The 13,816-nt window shown below is 45.6% G+C and overlaps 1 protein-coding gene and 1 long non-coding RNA gene across 6 annotated transcripts in view; one reads left to right on the forward strand and one right to left on the reverse strand.

Moving 5' to 3' along the window:
• DPYSL5 (dihydropyrimidinase like 5) overlaps positions 1 to 13,816 on the reverse strand; it is a 103,209-nt gene that overhangs the window by 43,817 nt on the left and 45,576 nt on the right. For all 5 annotated transcript variants that reach the window (XM_045054823.1, XM_011281274.4, XM_019827783.3 and 2 more), the window contains one exon: positions 13,219 to 13,483. In XM_045054823.1, coding sequence (XP_044910758.1) covers positions 13,219 to 13,479 — 261 coding nt within the window. In that variant the 5' untranslated portion in view covers positions 13,480 to 13,483. The remainder of the gene's footprint in view (positions 1 to 13,218; positions 13,484 to 13,816) is intronic.
• On the forward strand, positions 7,593 to 9,302 carry LOC109498333. Its single transcript, XR_002155105.3, has 2 exons — positions 7,593 to 8,131; positions 8,475 to 9,302. It is a non-coding gene; the product is annotated as an uncharacterized LOC109498333 (long non-coding RNA).

Raw genomic sequence — 13,816 nt, forward strand, 5'->3', positions numbered from 1 at the left:
AATTGGGACTTCAAAATTTTAAACTTTTGGGGCGTCTCGGTGGCTCTGTTGGTTAAGCATCCAACTCTTGATTTCGGCTCAGGTCATGATCCGAAGGTTGTGAGATGGAGTCCCATGTCAGGCTCTGTGCTGGGCGTGGAGCCTGCTTGGGATGCGCTCTCTCTCTCTCTCTCTCTCTCTCTCTCTCTCTCCCTCTGCCCCTCTCACCCACTTGCGTGTTCTCTCTCTCTAAAACAATTTTTTTTAAACTTTTGCTCTTCAAAAGACACTGTTCAGAAAATAAAGAGGTAAGTCACAGCCCGGGGAGAAAACATTTGCAAAACATATACCCAATAAGTGACTTGTAACTAGAAAATATAAACAACTTCAATGACCTAATAAAAAGACTAACAACTCAATTAAGACACAGACAAAAGATGTGAACACTTCACCAAAGACATACGGAATCTATACATGTAAAGACATTCAACATTAGCCACTAGAGAAATTCAAATTAAAACCACAAAGGAGAGCTTCTGGGTTGGTGAACACATGCAGGTGTAGGGACAATGGTGCATGCGGAGAGGGCATGGAAGCTCCACATCTCTTCCCCCAACCTCGCCCTGTGCACCTTTTCCATCTGGTTGTTCCTGAGTTATATCCTTTTGTAACAAACTGGTGATCTCGTAAAACAAAACAAAAACAAAAGACAAAAAACTCACAATGAGGTATCACTACACACCTGTTAGAATGGCTTTCGGCTCAGGTCATGATCCCAGGGTCATGGGATCGAGCCTTGCATGGGGCTCAGTGCTGAATGTGGAGCCTGCTTAAGATTCTCTCTCTCCCTCCCTCTGACTCTCACTCTCAAAAACAAAACAAAACAAAGCAAAAAACTGATCATAACAAGACGGCAAAGATGTAGAGCCCGTAAGGTATATGAAATGTTACAATCAGTTTGGAAACTAGTTTGGCAATTTGTTAAAAAGCTAAATATACACCTACCATATGACCTAGACACTCCATTGCTAGGTAATTACGCCAGGGAAATATACATATGTCTGCATAAACACTTGTACACAAATGTTCATGGTAGCTTTATCTGCAATAACCAAAAACTTAACAATGTTGAGTGAAAGAAATCAGTCCAAAAAAAGGAATACATACTGTATTATTCCATTTACATGAAAATATGAGAAAAGGCAAACTAATCTATTGTGACAGAAAACAGATCAGTGGTTATCTGGGAGAGAGAAGGATTACAAGGGCCACAAAAAACTTTTGGGGGTGATGAATATGTTTATTATATCAATGGTGATGGCTTCACATATGTTAAAATGTGTCAAACTATAGATTTTAAAGATGTGTGGCTTATTGTATGTCTTAATTTGTTGAAGAAAAAAAAACCCCACAGATTAAAATAAAAAAAAGATGGTTTCCTAGGTTACCTAATCATGAACTTCTTTATTCTATTCATACTCCTCAAAAGAGTTCACCCACAGATATTGTTTAATTTTCATTTAATTTAATTTTTATTTTTTTCAAGTTTTATTTAAGTAATCTCTACACCCAATGTGGGGCTTGAACTCAAAACCCTGGGATCAAGAGTCACATAGTCCTCTGACTGAGCCAACCAGGTGCCCCTAATTTTATTTTTAAATATTGGGAATGCTGTGGAGAGTTTAAATCTAAACACGAAAATTATTTATGGAGTAGGGGATGGATTCCTTAATCTTTAATGGCACTTCTAGCTCTAAAATTGCGTGTGTGTGATCGAGCGTGTGTGTGAGAACGTGAAAGTGTGTGAACGTGTGTATGAAAGAGAAAAACTGATCAGTGAGAAAGTTCTTACTATGGTTGACCCATAGTTTTGTCTGGGCGTAGTCACTAATTAAGGATCACTATAGCTCCTAGTTTTTAATTAATGAGAAATAAAGGAGATCAGAAGGAGAAAAAATGTGCTGGGCTGCAGTGATAACTTGAGGGAATGGTGAGGCGGAAACCACCGGGGGAAGAGATGCGGCATCTCAACACATTTCTACCTGTCAGTCAGTGTGGGATTTTAAGACACACCTTACATGCAACACAACAACAGGACAACTTCAGACCCGAGGCAACTACTGCAAGGTTTGGGAAAAGAGATATTTTCAGTGAAGATTTTTGAAGTTTTCGGGGTGTCTGGGAGGCTCAGCGGGTTAAGTGTCCCACTCTTAATTTGGGCTCAGGTCATGATTTCACAGTCTGTGAATCTCACAGCACAGAGCCTGCTTGGGATTCTCTCTTTCTCCCCTTCTCTCTGTCCCTACCCAGATCGTGCTCTCTCTCTCTCTCTCTCTCTCTCTCTCTCTCTCTCTAAATAAACAAAGAAAAAAAGATTTTTGAAGCTTTCTATGGGCTGTGTTCAACTATTTCTTGAACGACTAAAAAATATGCAGGTTTTAAGAAAAGAAAAAAGGAAAAAAAACACATCATTCATGTACTACGTGTCACTGAAATATACATACAGTAGATGATGTATTTTTCGTCTTTTTTTTAACATTTATTTATTTTTGAAAGAGTGAGAGTACGAGTGGAAGAGGGGCAGAGAGAGAAGGAGACACAGAATCTGAAGCAGGCTCCAGGCTCTGAGCAAGCGTTCAGCAGAGTCCGACGTAGGGCTCGAACCCACGAACCGTGAGATCATGATCTGAGCCAAAGTCGGACACTTAACTGACTGAGACACTTAGGCGCCCCTTTATTTTCTTTTTTTAAACCTCAAAGGATGAGAATATAAAAGCAGAACTTCTCATACGAGGTATGAGAGGTTTCCAGTACGTCTAGGATCACAGAGGGGGCGTTTATTTCTATTCTATTAAGATTCAATAATCTCTGTATAGATAAATTCTTTGCAAACACTATTCTAGAAATTGAGGAGTTGCCCGGTCACCACAGGAGATTTTTTTCCAATACGAGATATAAAATTTATAAGAAACGACAGATCTCCTCTTACATTTGTTCTAAGAAGGGTCAACCTGGCCTACATTTTGCCTCCCAATTAATGTGGACATAGAAAGAAGTTGCTGGCAAGGTTTTGTTAAACAAGATAACTGATCTGAAGCAGGGCATCTTTAAATAGCTCCTGAGTGCCTGCAGAGTTTGACTGGCTATTTCTGCTTTTAAGAGAAAGAGAGAAGAGAGAAAATTATCTAGAATTCATCACCATTACTATTAGACTCCATTTGAAATCGAAAACACACATCATTAACCTAACAGTAGAAACGGAATCCAATGTTTTAGTTCCTGTGTGATGCCTAACGGTTGAATATGTAGTAGGCTCAGGAGGAAATTGTACAAATGGTTTTCCAAGGGTTGGTCCTTGATTAGCACAACTGGGTGATTGATGGATTGATTTAATGGACCCTCATAGAGTCCTTAGTAAGCACTGAGTATTATTTTAAGTTCCTTACAAATAGGAACTCAATTAACACGCATAAAATACTATTACAATCTTCCATTTCCCAGAGAAGGAAACTGAGAGACAGAGAGAGATGAATTTGTCCAAATCACACATCTAGTAAACATGCGCTGAAATGCAGATTCCAGTGGTCTCCCCCTGTCTTTGCTCATTACTACCACACTGCTGACATTCACCTATTTGTGAGAACAACTACTCTATGTTTCAAGCCATGCGGGTCTGTGGTGGGTCATGAGCTAAAGATAAATGGTGGTCTCTGCCCCTGGAATATTCTTCAATCTAGCTGGAAGACAAACTTTCCACACAAAACAATTCGGAAGCCCCAGATGACAAATTATTTCGGCTGGGGAGGAGATAGTGGGATCCAGGATCTGAATTAGCTGGACGAAGAACGTGACAGGAGTTTGGTAGGCCTCGAAGGTTTCCATGGATGGTGGGAAGGGACAGTAGTGGGGAGCATGGGATGGTCACAGGGAGAGAAAACCACCTTGCTGATGCACGGGCACGTGTTGCAAATGAGGACTGCATGGACAGGTAAGGTCAGATGGGGAGCTGCCCAGGGTGAAGACCCAGATACCCGAACTTGACATCTGAGACAGGGAGTCACAGCAGGGTCTCAAGCAGGAACGTGACATGAGGCACAGAGAGCTGTGAAGTGAAGGGTGGCCAAGGTGATTTTTGATTTTTTTTTTTTAAGTAAATGTGGAGTCTTAAGTAGTTTAAGCAAAATCGGTGAGGTAGGGGTAGACGAGGGTAACAGTCTGTAGGATGGCCATGGTTTTGCATGTGTTCCCCTTCACCAACCGTAGGCAGGGGACTCCCAGGGAACCACACTCCTTGCACATCCCTCCCATTAAGTGTGGAAGGGGCCCCGTGAATCAGATGGGACGCCATTACCCACGGGTTATGTCATATGGGACAGTTGAGGATCTCCGTGCGCCGAGGCTAACCAGGCGAGCTCTTTCTGGCAAAAGAGATTCTAAGAACGATTTGAAACAGGAGAGGGATTCAAAGTGCAAGTCTCCTTCTGGCTTTGAAGATGGAGGTGGGCACGTGGTAAGGAAATGGTGACAGCCTCGAGGAGCTGAGAAGGGCCCCCAGCAGGTGGCCAGCAAGGAGTCGGGGACCTCAGCCCTCAAGTTGCTAGCGACCGAATTCTGCCACAGGCAGGTGAGCTTGGCAGAGGACTCTGAACTCCAGATGAGAAAGCAGCCCAGCAGACACCTTGACTGTATCTTTGTGAGGCCCTGCGCAGAGGACCCAGCCACACTGTGCCCGGACTTCGGACCTACAGAACTGGGCGCTGGTAAATAGGTATTGTTTTAATTTGTCGTGAAGTAGAAAACCAATACGACGCCTGCCAGGGTGCCAGGTTCCACTGGAAGAGGCAGGAGAAGGGATGACCTCCAGGTGGCTCAGAAGGGGAAGCCACTTCATGAGGCACTCGTGGAGATCTTTAGTGTGACTGTAAGTGATTCAGAGGAGGGAGGGGAGCCCAGCTGTGCTGATCCCGACCAGCACAGCCGTGCCAGTAGGGTGGCAGGCCGGCGGGAAGAACAGGCATGGTGTGGCAGCATCTGGCCCAGGATGGGAGGAGGGTGGCTTTTGAGAGATGGGAGGAGGGTGGCTTTTGAGAGAAGGCCCGTCAGGATGTCCTGCTGGCAAAGCTAGGGACCCAGGCAGCACAGGGACTAGACGGGCAGTGGAACAGTTTCATCGCAAAGCTAAAATGGGTGGGTCTAAGAGACGGAAGACAGAGCCAAGGCCAGGCCTAGGGTGGACACAGGCAGTCACACCCTAGGGACCAACATTTATCATTTCTCGTACGCACACTCTGTGCCAGGCACTGTGGGCAGTGTCTTTCATGCATCCTCCTTTAAGCCCCACGACACCCGTTTGTAAATGGCAGAAACTGTCAACATCTAAGGAGGATGTTTGTTACTCCTCCAGTGACGGGTGGGGTTTTATAAAGCCACCGTTTCAGGATGGCAAAGAGCTCACTCCGCGGTCTGCGATGCACGTCAGTTCTGTGATGATTTCGTCGGGTCCAGGCCACAGCGTCAAGGAAACTATCTGTATGCAGCCCACTGAGAGGTAGCTGGCGGTCCGAAAGGGGTGACTATCCAACTCTGGGGTTTCAGGAGAGCCCGAGTGGCCTGGTGAAAATGGTGAAAAGGCCCTCAGACTGAGAAACCTGCGTTCTGGCCCAGTTATCTCTGAGACTTGGGGCAACTCATGCATTTTCCATCGATGGGAGGGTGGAACTAGATTTCTAAGGTCCCTTCCAGCTTTTTACAGGAATGAAGACATAAGTGAATTCGGGAGCATTAATTAATAAGCCAGACCATAGGAACCTGGGTCCTGATAAACAGAGTTATTGCAGAGCTAAAAGACTGGAAAAACATTTTGGCCGGAATTAAACAGAAATGGACAGAGTACTGGAGTCAAGAGAAAAAAAAAAAAAAAAGAAAGAAAGAAAGGAAGGAAGTGAACACCATTGAAAGGTTTAATTCCAAAAGAGCAAATTTCAAAAGTAAAGTAGAAAAACAGCCTGCCCAGTGGATAAAGGGGCTCCTTGGTAAGGACGCTGGCAGGCTGGACACCAAAGGGAATTTATTTATGTACTAGCCTGTCCCATTTCATGACTCTGCCAGATAGGGCCCGGTCCTCTGCAGTGACAGAAGGGGAGGGAGGGTCAGGACCCTCCACTGGGGGGTGGGATGTGGCAGGCTCTCCAAACCTATGCCATCGAACAGCCCCTTGGCTGATCTCATGCTGGCCCAAGCACTCTTCTTGGATTTGGCTTCTCTTGTAGAAAAGAGTAGATGTCCTGCTGATGCTGATTTTGAGTTAATGGGAGGCTGTCTCTGTGACCAGATGGTCCTGGCACAGGCGAGAGGGAGTCTCTGGGACCACAAAGAGGAACAGACCCAGCCGGACTTCCGTTTAATGACACGTCTATCATGGCCAACTTCTCGCTCACTGATGATGTCAATGGGATACAGACAGGAGGGGAGAACACAGGGCCAGCGAATTCTAGCAAGTACAGGCATTCTAAGACCCAGGCTGGGATTTGGGAGCCCATTGACGACCCTGGAATGTGAATGGAAGGAGAGAAGCAAATAAATAAGACCGGCAAGGGCAGGCAAAGCAGGCCCCAGCTTTCAAAGAGGACGTGAGGGCCAGCTCGGCAGCAGTAACAGCCAGGACAATACACTATTCAAAACAGCGGAGAAAGTTCCTTATTAATTCACCTGCCAGTGTCAGAATCATCAGGGATGCTTTAAAAAAAATACTGATGATGATTGGGGCGCCTGGGTGGCTCAGTCGGTTAAGCGTCCAACTTCAGCTCAGGTCATGATCTCACAGTCTGTGAGTTCGAGCCCCGCATCAGGCTCTGTGCTGACAGCTCAGAGCCTGGGGCCTGTTTTGGATTCTCTGTTTCCTTCTCTCTCTCTGCTCCTCCCCTGCTCACACTCTCTCTCTCAAAAATAATAAAATAAAAGATTAAAAAAAAAATACTGATGGAGGAAGAGGCAGACCTAGAGGCACGGATTTCACCGGTCTGGCATGGGCCCTGGGTACTGGTGTCGTAAAAAATTCCCCGAGTCGTTCTACTGTAATTTGTTTCTAAGGGTTGAAAACCACTGGCCAAGATGGTGGTGCTTAATATATTTTCGGAGAAGTGGGAAAGCAGAAAAGGCATCTAGGAAGCTTTTTCCGATTGCCCATGCCTGCCCCCTCTATCAACATCTTAGTGAAGGGGCTGTGCCTATAGCTTAAAAAGCCTGATTCTGATATTCCCACCTCGCTGCGGAGAGCCATTGGTGGGGTGGATCTCAAGACCCTGCGTTAACATTCTTCATTATGTAGCATTAGCTACACACAAGAGAATAAATATAACTTATAAGTAAGTTAAGGAGAATAACAATAAAAGACCTCATGACCCATCTGAAATCCTGGCCTTGCCTCCCCGCGGGAGACAAGCTCTTTCTTCAATGGGGTCTGCATTATTAACAAGCAGGTGGTCTTGGCGCTCCACTTCCGGGAAACCTAGGTTCTGGGCCCGGGGAGGGCAGGGCCCGCAGGTCGGGAGGGTGTGAGGAGGCGGGGAGGAGGATCAAGGGCCCGCTGTGCGCGTGGGATGCAGAGCCAGGGGTGCCAGGCAGCGCCTGCCACAGTGTCTGAAAGCAGGCGAAGCATTTGTTAAAGTGCTAGAGAAATCCCTTTAGACCCAGTACAATGGAGACCCAGCTGCTCTCGGAAGAGCCAGGCTTTCAACTGTTTTGTTTTCCCAGCCCTGGCTCCTGCCGCCAAATTGACAGGCACGCAATAGCTTAGGGGGCGCAGAGTTCAAGGCCCCGCGGATCTGTCGGACAAGAACAAAAAGATGCAACTTGATCTCTCTTTCTCTCTAGGCTAATCACTCGGGTGAGCTTTTCCTTAGGATTATTATTCTATTATAAATCCAGATGCTTCAAGCCAATCAACTGCTACCTTTCTTAGAATGTACAAAGTAGGTCAGCGTTGGTCTATCAGGGTGCACGGCCTCTGAACGAGTGCCACAGGCCGTGTGAATAATTAAATCGACATGTCCCTGGAGCAGCACTGCAACAGGAGAGCATTTTCTCTCCCTGGGAGATGGTCAGCGACTAGAAGAAAGAGGAAGCCCAAGTGTCCCCCTGTAGGAGCACCAAGGTGAAGGGGAAATCCAGGAATGGAAGGGTGGGAGTACTGGGGCAGGAAACCGGCTCTTGGGAGGCTGGGAGACGGTGGCAGAATTCTGGGCAGGGTCTATAGATGGGATCCAGGGAAGGCTGAGTCAGGGGCTACGTTAGGAAACAGATGCTCAATATAAGGGCTCGAGCACAAGGGCGTCAAGATCCAATCTTGCTTAGTACGGATATAACAAAGGGTTGGTTTGGGGGATGCCGGTAGCCAGCATAGCGTAGGATCTTTGGGCCTTTAAACACTGTACAACTAGGGCCTGACATGCACTGGGGGGCCTTAAATCACAGAGGGGCTTTTACATGTTTTGCAGAGGCAGCTGCTCCCATGGATGAGAAGCCTGGAAAAGATCAGGAGTTACCCACCACCTTGCACAAAGATGCGTGTGCTGGGGTTTTCATCGGCTATAAAGAGCTAAAGGTTCTCAGGGGAAAACCTGCCACTCCTGGCTAATGAGGTCCCGGCAGATGACAATGTGAAAAATAAGACAAAGAAGGCCAGCCTGCCCTCTGAGAGGCTGGTAGACAGTGTGGTGACAGCATGGCATCTGACCTTAGACTGAAGGTCTCCCAAGTGGAGACAGGAGCCAGAAAGCTACAATTTTGGGCGCGACGCTCGAGCACACTACAGAATTGACCCCAGCAGGGACCCCGGTGGTAATCAGAGTCCTGTTGGTGGTAAATACTATGGCCTCTCTTATATTACAGCTGGGAGTATTCATTGTTACAATCAGTTGGGAAGATAATTTGGTGGCCTATCCTAAAGCTGAGCGCATGTACCCCTATGACCCAGCAATTCTACTCCTAGGAATGTGCTCGACAGATATGTGATCATACATTTGCTGAAAGATGTACAAGAACATTCACAGCAACGGTATTATTGGCATTGATAATGCCAATATGTGGTACATCAAACAATAAAGCAGTGAAAGTGAATAAGTTCAACATGAATGAATTTCACAAAAATAATACTGAGCAAAGGAAGCTAATGCAAAGGTACAAACCACTTAATTTTATTTATATAAACAGCCAGGACCAATCTATGGTGAATATACCTAAAATCATGGACTTCTATACTTTAGTTACTTACTTACTTACTTACTTAACTGTATGATGTCTGAATTATATCTCAATTATGCTGTTGGGTTTTGTTTTGTTTTGTTTTGGTTTTGGTTTCTATGATCTTTTTGTAAAAATTTATTTATTTTCAATTTACATCCAAGTTAGTTAACATACAGTGTAACAATGATTTCAGGAATAGAATTTAGTGATTCATCACTTACGTATAATACCCAGTGCTCATCCCAACAAGAGTCCTCCTTCAATGCCCCTTGCCCATTTAGCCCATCCACCCACCAACACCCCTCCAGCAACCCTCAGTTTGTTCTCTGTATTTAAAAATCTCTCATGATTTGTCTCTCTGTTTTTAATCTTATTTTTGCTTCCTTTCCCTTTTGTTCATCTGTTTTGTATCTTAAATTCCACATATGAGTGAAGTCACATGACATTTGTCTTTTTCTGACTAATTTCTCTTAGCATAATACCCTCTAGTTCCATCCATGTTGCTGCAAATGGCAAGGTTTCATTCTTTTTGGTTGCTGAGTAATACTCCATTATACATACACACACACACACACACACACACACACACACACACACACACGCCACATCCACCACATCTTCTTTATCCCTTCATCAGTCGATGGACATTTGGGTTCTTTCCACACTTTGCCTATTGTTGATAGTGCTGCTATAAACATGGGGGTGCATGTGTCCCTTTGAAACAGCATACCTGTATTCCTTGGATAAATACCTAGTAGTGCAATTGCTGGGTCGTAGGGTAGCTCTATTTTTAATTTTTTGAGGAACTTCCATACTGTTTCCAGAGTGGCTGCGCCAGTTTGCATTCTCACCAGCAATGCAAAAGAGATCCTCTTTCTCCGCATCCTCGCCAGTATCTGTTGTTGCCTGAGTTGTTTATTTTAGCTATTCTGACAGGTGTGAGGTGGTATCTCGTGGTTTTGATTTGTAGTTCCCTGATGATGAGTGATGTGGAGCATTTTTTCATGTGTCTGTTAGCCATCTGGATGTCTTCTTTGGAAAAGTGTCTATTCATGTCTTTTGCCCATTTCTTCACTAGATTGTTTTTTGGGTGTTGTGTTTGGTGAGTTCTTTATAGATTTTGGATACTAACCCTTGATTTGCTATGTCATTTCAAACATCTTCTCCCATTCCGTCAGTTGCCTTTTAGTTTTGCTGATTGTTTCCTTCACTGTACAGAAGCTTTTTATCTTGAGGCCCCAGTAGTTCATTTTTGCTTTTGTTTCCCTTGCCTCCAGAGACATGTTCCGTAAGAAGTTGCTGTGGCTGAGGTCAAAGAGGTTGTCGCCTGTTTTCTCCTCTAAGATTTTGATGGCGTCCTGTCTTACGTTCAGGTCTTTTGTCCATTTTAAGTTTATTTTTGTGTATGGTGTAAGAAAGTGGTCCAGGCTCATTCTCCATGTCGCTGTCCAGTTTTCCCAACACCTTTTGCTGAAGAGATTGTCTTTTTTCCGTTGGATACTCTTTCCTGCTTTGTCAAAGATTGATTGGCCATGTTTGTGGGTCTATTTCTGGGTTCTCTATTCTGTTCCACTGATCTGTGTGTCTGTTTTTGTGCCACTACCATACTGTCTTGATGATTACGTCTTTGTAATATGTCTTGAAGCCTGGAATTGTGATGTCTGCTTTGGTTTTCTTTTTCAGGATTGCTTTGGCTATTTGGAGTCTTTTCTGATTCCATACCAATTTTAGGACTATTTGTTCTAGCTCTGTGAAGAATGCTGGTGTTACTTTGATAGGGATTGCTAAGCTGTTTTTTTTTTTGTTTTTTTTTTTCAAACAATGGTATAAAAAGTCAGGATAGTGGTTATCCTTGGTAAGTAGTGACTGGGAGGGGGCATAAGGAGGGGCACTTTGGTGCTGGTAAAATCTGGTTTCTCAATGTGGGTGCTGATTACAAGGGTGTGTTCAGTTGTGACAATTCTGTATACTTACAATTTGCATACTTTTCTGTACATATGCTCTGCTTCAACAAAAATAACAGTACGATGACCATAAACCAAACAGGCCTGGCCTGGCTCCAATACTTGGGGACAGTGAAGTGGATGTGCTCACTCCCTTCAAAAAAGTCCTGTCACTCGTGTACCCTGCAGAAGTTGATGGGGCTGGGGCTCCCCATTTCCTCAGTGAAGCCTTACTCACAGGCCCTGGGGGAATTCTCAGAAGAGAAAGCAGGAAGGGTCTGCCTACTGCCTCTCTTCTCTGGGCTCTGCTAGAGTAGGCAGATTTGGCCCTGGATTCTGGAGTATTAGTCCTGAGCCCGTCCTTGCCTTAGAACCGGCTGGGCTACGGCGACTGTGATTCCTCACAGCTCAGCTGTCCGGGGGTCTGGTCTGCTGCTCCTGCAGCAGGATGGGAACGTATCTTCAGGGAGACCTTAGAGGCCAACTGCCCATAGAACTGTGACCCCAAGGCCAGCCTCTGCCTGCCCGAGCCAGACTCCTCAGGGGTGGGTTTGCAGAGCCTCATCAGTCACTGCCTAGCAGGAGCCTCTGAACCCCCAGGAAAATGGATCCTAAGGGGAGACACCTAAGCATGGGAGAAGGGCTCCCTGAGAAGCCCCGGTAGAGCAGAGGCAGCATTTTAGGGTGGAGGGCCGTGGGGATTTGAGGCTGTGGGCCAAAGTAGGACAGAGGGCTGACTACAGCCCCTGGACCGGTAGCTGGTGGATCCCTTTTGCCCAGAGAGTGTTAGAGGCCAAGTCCTTTGTTAGGTCAGACAGTAGAAGAGGCTGCCTCCAGGGTCAGGGACTTGTGGTCCTTGAAATTGATTTAATTCTACATTTAAAAAAATCTTCAGGGGCACCCGGGTGGCTCAGTCAGTTGAGTGTCCGATTCTTGATTTTGGCTCAGATCATGATCTCCTGGTTCATGAGTGTGAACCCCACGTTGTGCTCTGTGCTGGTAGCACAGAGCCTTCTTGAAATTCTGTCTCTCTCTCTCTCTGCTCCTCCCCTTCTCTTTCTCTTTCTCAAAAATATACATTTTTTTTTAAAAAAAGGTAAAAAACCTTCATAGGTAACTTTGATGTATAAGCACTGTTCACTTATTCAGTCAACAAACATTTACTGGGTAGTTATTCCGGTTTCTGGTCAGTGCCAGGATCTGGGAAAGCAGAGGAATATCATCAAGGCCATAAGGACCCCATAGTCTGGTGTTCAGGGAGAGGCTGGCATGTGACAGGTAATTACAATGCAGAGGAGTGACAGCAATAACAGAGGTTCGGGAGCACAGAAGGGTAAAAGAATCCACACATGACTTTTTTTGCAAAATGTTAATTTCCTCCTAATTCATTCGGTTTTCGTATTCTGCATTCAGCACATACCACAGCTCTGGCTCAGCTCAATAACAGTAAATTTTGCCCACGACAACTCCCTCTAAAAGAGGCCCCACTACCAGGTTTTTTTTTTTTTTTTTTTCCAGCTGTTTTTAAAAATAACGAACAAGCTAGGAGAGATAATCCAAGATCGCTAGCCATGTTTGTTTCATAATTACTGCCATTAAAATCATCTAGAAGAAGCATATCTATTTTTCACAATCTTTGGGGAATTAATTTAGCTGATCATCCATAAAGGAGTTCTTCAGATCAATACCACACTCCCTGTCACATACATGCATAGCAACAAACACCAGCTATGATTCTCTTCTTCTTCTAGGTCTGCATTACATGATGTAACCATATAAAAATAAAAATCATCAGTTCCCGGCCTCGGCACACGGGTAAGTGATGTGATCGGTAAAACAGGCCTACATACCTCCTTTTCGGTAGCCATGGAGATCTATGACATCTAGCCTGGAATTTCCTATGTCAGCTGCCACAGTGGCCCCATGAGAGCACCCTCGTCCTTTTAGCAATACAGCAGGGGCATCCTGTTCACATGGGTCTAGTCTGGAGCAACCCCACAAACAGAAGAAACCGAAAGGGAAGGAACGCACCTTCAGCGAACAGGAACATTACCTTGGTCCCGTGGTAGAAGTCGTCCACGCATGTCGCGTTCATGAAGGTCTGATGGAAGTGGGTGCTGGTGTCAATGCCTCCAGGGATCACCAACTTCCCAGTGGCATCGATCACCTTGGCCCCTCCGGGGATCATGAGCTCACGGCCCACCTGCTGGATGATGCCATTCTCAATGTAGACGTCAGCCTCGTGGGTGCAGTCATCGTTCACCACCTTGCCTCCCTTGATGAGAATCCTCACGCTGCCTGAATTGGCAAGCATGTTCCTATGGAGGGTGAAAGGGAGGCACCAGTCAAGGTCAAAGTCCCTTTTCACTGTAACCAAGGTCCCACTTCTTCCTATCAGAGTCCAAACCCCACGGGCAGAGTAAGTGAGCAGGGAGGGGGAGGAAGTTTCCCCATGGCCCGAGAACACGGGTCCTACAACCAGCTGGGGTCACAAGCCTCCCACTGACCTCATAGTGAGGCTTATTGGGAATCACGACACAGTGGCAGTAGGGGTGCATCCGGGGCCCAAAGAAACATCAGTGTCTACCTTCCCAAAATGATGTGTAGGTTCTAAAGCATTTTCCTATCTGTGTTGTTTTAGTCCCAGAACA

Source organism: Felis catus, chromosome A3, assembly GCF_018350175.1.
Source record: "Felis catus isolate Fca126 chromosome A3, F.catus_Fca126_mat1.0, whole genome shotgun sequence".
In the NCBI taxonomy this organism is placed as follows: Eukaryota; Metazoa; Chordata; class Mammalia; order Carnivora; family Felidae; genus Felis; species Felis catus.